Source organism: Heterodontus francisci, chromosome 1 (genome assembly GCF_036365525.1).
Source record: "Heterodontus francisci isolate sHetFra1 chromosome 1, sHetFra1.hap1, whole genome shotgun sequence".
NCBI lineage: Eukaryota > Metazoa > Chordata > Chondrichthyes > Heterodontiformes > Heterodontidae > Heterodontus > Heterodontus francisci.
In genome coordinates, this window is record NC_090371.1 from 252,880,366 (window position 1) to 252,887,925 (window position 7,560).

Below are 7,560 nucleotides of genomic sequence, written 5' to 3' on the forward strand. Positions count from 1 at the left end.
TATATTGAGGACCAATGGTAAGTTTATCAATGTCTTCCTGAATTATGATTGTGGATTACCTTCATTTTTCAAAGTCTGTTAGCACAGATATTAAAAAGAACTCAAGGTGCGGTGTGGAGCTGACTGATTCAAGACATGCCTGTGCATTAACTGCCTCGCTCTTTATGACGTCACAGTTGATTGACATATTCCAAACCCACGCCAGCCCCCGCAGCGCAGACCCGCTCACCAATCAGCGCCGCCGGTGGGCGGGGACTTAAGGCAACGTCATGCGTCAGAACTGCGGTGTTCTGGAGCATTCTACGGGCCGGTTAATGGGCAGAGCGGCTACAATTGTTGTTGGTGTCAAAGTAACCCGGTGCCGGCTGAACGACTCGCTTTGGTTTGCCTGTCTTTCTGTACCGTTTAAATTGTAAGCCAGTAGCTGTAATGTCGGTGGTTGGTTTTGACGTGGGTTTCCAGAACTGCTACATCGCGGTGGCGAGAAGCGGTGGCATCGAGACCATCGCCAATGAGTACAGCGACAGGTGTACACCGTGAGTATCGCCGGCCTTGGCGTGGAGAGACCGGGGAATCTGCGGTATAATTCGGCTTTCGGTGGCCCCCGCGATGATGATGGCGGTGATTGAGGCGGGTGATGACTGTTAACCTGCGGACTTGTGGGGGGGTCGGCGGTTCACCGGCAAAGATCTGAGCCAGCGGGAGGGTGGCGGCTTCTCGCTGCATATTTGCAGATGCTGAGGCTGGACCTCCTCCCGCACCTTGTTGGTTGAGTCAGTGCATGTAATACGGGTGGCCTCAGCCTGCATCTGCATTGGGACGTTGCTCGGGAGGGTGGGGGGACCTTTGTGTCTGGAAGAGCGAGGCAGACCGTTTGTCATTGAGGAGAGGGAAGCGGCCGTTCCACTCGCTGTTTCACTGTAGGAAGTGAGCCAGGGTGTATAACTGATTCAGCTAGTTGTGTTCTTGTTAACTGCTCTTTTTGGTCCATTTTATTTCCGTGGAGGTAAAGTTCGTTTTATAAATTTAGTTGCTCGTGCACACTGAAACCAAAAAACAGAGTTTCACATCAGTCAAGTTGAATATGAGCCTGACCGAGACCTGTTCATTCAATCAGCCACCCGGCAGTCATCTCGAAATGACATGAATGAACATCATTCACTCGCAGTTTGAACATGTTCCATAATTGTATTGAACGATTGTGTGGTTAAACTGCGATGTACAAACTTTCATTTTTAAAATTGACGCATTTGAATGAAATCTATTCCCATCCGTTATGGTTGTGTATTTCGCTTTCTTTTTGGTTACTAACCCTATTTTAAATCGATGCGGTCCTTTTTTAACTTGTTTAGTTTAAAGGCCAAGTTATTTTTTAAATTACTGATCTTCAACGAAAACTTGGGCGATCGTCGAATCCTTGTAACTGTACGTAATCGGAACTGTGTAGCGTACAGAGAATATGAACATTGCTTATTTGATTGGCTAGTAGGGTGATATAACTAACAAATGTTCTGCCTGAATGAATTGGCTCATTATCCTCAACCTTCGTAGGTGTGTACATTTTTCAATTCATTTATCTTGCATATGCTTGAAAACAGAATGTATACCATTCAAATCCTCGAGCCAGTTCTGCCATTCAGCGAACACCTGATCTGTACTTAAAATCAATTTGCCTATGTCATCCACAATCTTTTATGGGAATGAATTCCTAATTTCCACATTGCTTTGTGTGGCGAAATTGCTGCTCGATGTCACTCCTAAATATCCTAACTCTAAAATTATGCTCTACTTCTCTGGATTCCCCACCAGAGGGCACACTTTCTCTATCCATGTTGTTGAATTCACTTTAAAGACCTCATTTCAATCACCACCTAACGTCTTGCTCTCATACAAGCCAAGTTTATGCAACTGTCATAATTTAACCATCTAATTGGGGCAGTTGGGGTAAAAGTTGCAGATGGAGTTCAGTGTGGAGAAGTTTGATGTCATCACTTTGCATCCAAGAAAAATGGTGAGAAGTTAGGAACTGTGGAGGACATAGTTTTAGGGTTCAACGTACAGTCACTAAAAACAAGTGGATAGGTTCAAAAATGCATTAGAGGTCCAATGGAATGCTGTTTATCTCAAAGGGGCTGTAATGTAAAATGGGGGAAGTTATGCTACTGTTCTATAAAGCAATGTTTGGACATAATCTGGGCACTGCAGCTCAGATGGGATATTTTGGCTTTGCAGAATGATACTGGGGCTGAAAGGATTAAATTATGAAGACTGGTTGGATAGACCAGGCTTGCATTTTGCGTGTAGAAGATTAAGAAGTTATCTAATTGGAGTATTTAAAATGCTTAAAAGGATTTGATTGAGTTAATGGTGAAACTATTTTCTCTTTTGGGGGGAGATTGAAACACCAGTGTAAGGTAGAGCTAGGCTGTTTAGGGATATCAGAAAGCACTACAGGAGAAATCTGGAATATTGCCCCCAAAATGATTGCAGAGAGCATGCCAGGAGCAGCACCAGGCATGCCTAAAATGAGGTGCCAACTTAGTGAAGCTACAAGACAGAACTACTTGCATGCCAAACAGCGGAAGTAGCATGCGATAGACACAGCTAAGCAACCCCATAACCGACGGATCAGTTCAAAGCTCTGCAGTCCTCCCACATTCACTCGAATGGTGGACAATTAAACAACTAACAATAGAAGGAGGCTCCACAAATATCCCCATCCTCACTGTTAGGGGAACCCAGTGCAAAAGAAAAGGCTGAAGCAGTCGCAAGCATCCTACGCCAGAAGTGCCGAGTGGATGATCCATCTCTGCCTCCTGAGGTCCTCAGCACCGTGAATGCCAGTTTTAAGCCAGTCCGATTCATTCCAGGCGATATCAAGAAATGGCACTGGATACTGCAAAGGCTATGGGTCCTGACAACATTCCGGCTGTAGTACCGAAGACTTGTGCTGCCGAACTAGCTGTGCTTCTAGCCAGTCTGTTCCAGTACAGCTGCAGCACTAGCATCTACCTGACAATATGTAAAATTTGCCAAATTATGTCCTATCCACAAAAAACAGGACAAATCCAATCCATCAATCTACTGTCAATCATCAGCAATGTGAAGGAAGGTGTCATCGATAGTGCCATTTTAAACAGCAATAACCTGCTCACTGGTGCTCAGTTTGGGTTCCGCCAGGGCCACTCGGCTCCTGACCTCATTATAGCCTTGGTCCAAACATGAGCAACAGAGCTGAACTTGAGGTGAAAGTGATTTCCCTGTATATCAAGGCAGCATTTGACCAATTTTTAAAAATTGTTTGTGAGATGTAGGCATTGCTGGCTATGTCAGTATGTATTGCCCATTCCTAATTTCCCTTGAAGGTTTTGGTGAGCTGCCTTCTTGAACTGCTACAGTCCATCTGGTGCGGGTGTATCCACAGTGCTGCTAGGAAAGGAGTTCTGGGATTTTGACCCAGCAATTTACAGTTCCAAGTCAGGTGTGTGGCTGAGAGGAGAACTTGTATGTGGTGGCGTTGCCATGCATCTGCTTCCCTTGTCCTTCTAGGTAGTAGAACCCGTGGCTTTGGAAGGTATTGTCGAAAGAGCCTTGGTGCGTCTTGTAGATGGTGCATATGCTACCATCAAGGAGCCCTAGCTAAACTGGTCAATGGGAATCAAGTGGGAAAACTCTCCACTGGTTGGAGCCATACCTAGTACAAAGATGGTTATGGTTGTTGCAGGCCAATCATCTCTGCTGCAGGAGTTCCTCGGGGCAGTGTCCTAGGTCCACCCATCATCAGTTGCTTCATCAATGGCCTTTCCTCCATCATAAGGTCAGAAGTGGGGTTGTTTGCTGCTGCTTGGTAATGAGCATTGTACATTCACAACTCCTCAGCTACCGAAGCAATCTGTATCCATGTGCAGCAAGACCTGAACAACATTAAGACTTGGGCTGATATGTCAAGTACCATTTGTGCCACACAAGGGCCAGGAAATGACCTTCTGAATAAGAGAATCTAACCATCTCCCTTTGACAACAGCATAACCATCGCTAAATCTGCCACTCAACATCCTGGGGGTTACCATTGTCACGAGGTTTTATTTTTGTACTAAAATCTTGGACTTGTGTGTGTTTCAAAAAAAAATTAGATGATTTTGCTCAGTGAAAGAAACCTGCAAAAATAATTGGAATTCCTGCTGTGTTTTGAAAGGACGTTCAGAACGAGGGTTAAACTTCATGGGTGTTTTGAAAGGAAGTTAAACTTGTAAAATGATAGGAAGTTCAGCAGTTTTAAGGATATCAGGGGTTTGACGTTTCTTCAGAGCATCTTTTGAACCAGAGGCAACACTGTCCGGATATGTGACCATGTTCAGGAAGGTTCTTTTTTCACTTTGGACCATTTAAAAGCCTGTGAATTGGACAAAGGGCAGGCATTTGAAAATCTTTGCTTGACCTGCCTGGAGCAAGAGACAAAAGACCCAGAAAAGTGTTACCTCTCACTGTAAAGGAGACTTGCATCTCTTGAAAAGGAAACCTGCATTTGAAAGGTGGCAGATACTGTTGCCTCCGTTCTCTGAAGAACTTCTGCATCCAGTGAGATTCCTGATGCCTCCTGTGTACTAAGAAATCCTGAAAGCTGAAGAATTTTTCTACTGCTTGACTGCTGCTTCAAAACCCAAGCAGATCTGTTGCTATACCTCTGATGGAAGACATACGTGATGCCTGCTGCAGTTAAATTGCCATGAACAGCTACCTATTAGAGTTTTCATCAACTTCGCCTGGAGAGACTTTGAGTGGCATCTGATTATTCAGTTCTGGAACACCTCATCGTACTGAAAACATCCTACCAGAATGTGAACCTCAAGTATTTTTATTCCTTCTAATCCTAAGAAACAGTTGTAATGCAAAACACCCTTTTGAAACCGGTTAACCGTTTCTTTTCATATGTATGTGCATGAGGCTTAAGGGACACATAGAACATATACAAAGAACAAAATACAGCACAGAAGGAGGCCATTCAGCCCATTGTGTCTGAGCCGGCTGAATAAGCTATCCATCCAAACTAATCCCACCTTCCAGCACTTGGTCCATAGCCCCACAGGTTGCAGCATCTTAGGTGCATGTCCAGGTATCTTTTTTTAAAGAATTGAGGGTCTCTGCCTCCACCACCGATCTGGGCAGTGAATTCCAGACACCCACCACCCTCTGGGTGAAAAAGTTTCTCCTCATGTCCCCTCTAATCCTTCTACCAATCATCTTAAATCTGTGTCCCTGGTAACCGACCTCCCCGGCAGAGGAACCTGTTCCTTTCTGTCTACTCTATGTAGTCCCCTCATAATTTTGTATGCCTCAATCAAGTCACCCCTCAGCCTCCTCAATTCCAGGGAAACAGCCCCAACCTATCCAATCTTTCCTCATAGCTGCAACCCTCAACATTCTTGGAAATCTCCTCTGCACTCTCTCCAGAGCAGTTATGTCCTTTCTGTAATGTGGTGACCAGAACTGCATGCAAACTCCAGCTGTGGCCTAACCAGCGCTCTATGCATCTCTAGCATCGCAACCTTGCTTTTGTACTCGATACCTCAGCCAAGATTGGAAAGCAATCCATATGCTGCCTTCATTCCTACCTGTCCTGTCACCTTCAGGGACCTGTGGACATGCACTCTGAGGTCTTTCATTTCTACACCCCTCAATATTCTTCTGTTTAATGTATATTCCCTCACTTTATTTGCCCTCCCCAAAAGCATCACCTCACATTTCTCAGAATTGAATTCCATTTGCTGCTTTTCCGCCCACTCGACCAAACCATTGATATAATTCTGGAGTCCACGATTCTCCTCCTCACCATGAACGACACAGCCAATTTTTGTGTCATCAGCAAATTTCCAATCATGCCTCCCACATTTAAGTCCAAATCATTAATATATACCACAAACAGCAAGGGACCCAACACTGAGCCCTGCGGAACACCACTAGGAACCGCTTTCCATTCACAAAAACATCCGTCAACTACTACCCTTTGTTTCCGGTCACTGAGCCAATTATGGATCCAACCTGCCACCTTCCCCTGTATCCCATGGGCTTTCATTTTACTGACCAGTCTGCCATGCGGGACCTTGTCAAATGTCTTACTAAAATCCAAGTAAACCACATTGACTGCACTACCCTCATCAGTCCTCCTTGTTACTTCCTCAAAAAACTCAATCAAGTTAGTAAGACATGACCTTCCCCTTAACAAATCCATGCTGCCTATCCCTGATTAATCCATGCCTTTCTAAGTAGCAGTTTATCCTGTCCCTCAGAACAGATTCCAACAATTTACCCACCATTGCGGTCAGACTGACTGGCCTTTAATTACCTGGCTTATCCCTCACACCCTTTTTAAACAATGGTACAATGTTCGCAGACCTCCAATCATCTGGTACCTCGCCTGTATCTGAGGATTTGAAGATGATCCTCAGCACATCTGCTATTTCCTCCCTGCTTCCTTTAATAACCTGGGATGCAAAACATTCGGTCCTGGCGATTTATCCACTTTCAGGGATGTCAGACCCTAAAGCACATCCTCTCTCATTATGCTTATCTTATCTAATATTTCACCCCCCTCTTTTAACTACAATGTCTGCATCATCCTCTTCTTTGTGAAGACAGAGACAAAAAACTCAAGAACCCTGCCCGCATCCATGCATAAGTTCCCCTGTACATCTCTGATCGGCCCTACCCTTTCCTTACCTATCCTCTTACTCTTAATGTACTGAAAACATTGTCGAGTTTTCCTTGATTTTTACCTGCCAATTTATCATGTCCTCTTTGCTTTTCTAATTTTCTTTGTTACTTCACCTCTGCACTTCCTATATTCCTCTAGGCTTTTTAAAGTATTAAGATATTTGAGAACATAAGCTTTTTTTTTGCTTTAACTTGCCCTGTAACCTTCTAGATAACCAGGGAGCATTAGATTTGGCAGTACCGCCCTTTTATCTTTGTGGGGATATGTCTACGCTTTGCGGTGTAGTATTTTGCTTTTGAATGCCTCCCACTGGTTTGCCACTGATTTTCCTTCCAAGTAGCTGTAGCCAGTCCACCTTCACCAGGTCACCTCTCAGTTTTGTGAAATTTGCCTTCCCCCAATTTAGAATCTTTGCTCCTGTTTTATTTTTGTCCTTTTCCACAATTATGCTAAAACTATCTACAAAATGGTCATCCACTTGCCCAGCTTCATTTACCAAAATCTGAATCTAGAATTGCGCCCCTCTTGGGCTTTTTATGTACTGGCTAAAAAAGATCTCTTGAATGCAGTTCAAGAATTTTGACCCTTCTCTGCCCTTCACGCTGTTTGTATCCCAGTCGATATTGGGGTAGTTGAAATACCCAACCATCACTGCCCTAATGTTCCATTCAGAAATCTGCCGAAATATTTGTTCCTTTATCTCCTTCTCACTATTTGTGGGTCTATAGTCCACCCCCAGTAATGTAGCTGCCACCTTTTTTTATTTCTAAGCTCCACCCATATGGCCTCCTTTGATTTAGCATATCATCCCTCCTTAAAGCTGTTGTTGATTTCTTCTCTCTGTCTCA

General features: G+C 44.2%; 1 protein-coding gene across 1 annotated transcript in view; it reads left to right on the plus strand.

Moving 5' to 3' along the window:
* Window positions 1-271: 271 nt before the first annotated feature.
* The window catches only part of LOC137372160 (heat shock 70 kDa protein 4L-like), a 133,428-nt gene continuing 126,139 nt past the window's right edge, over window positions 272-7,560 (plus strand). Inside the window, exon 1 of the mRNA XM_068035716.1 lies at window positions 272-536. Within this exon, the coding sequence (XP_067891817.1) occupies window positions 430-536 (107 nt within the window). The 5' untranslated portion in view covers window positions 272-429. The remainder of the gene's footprint in view (window positions 537-7,560) is intronic.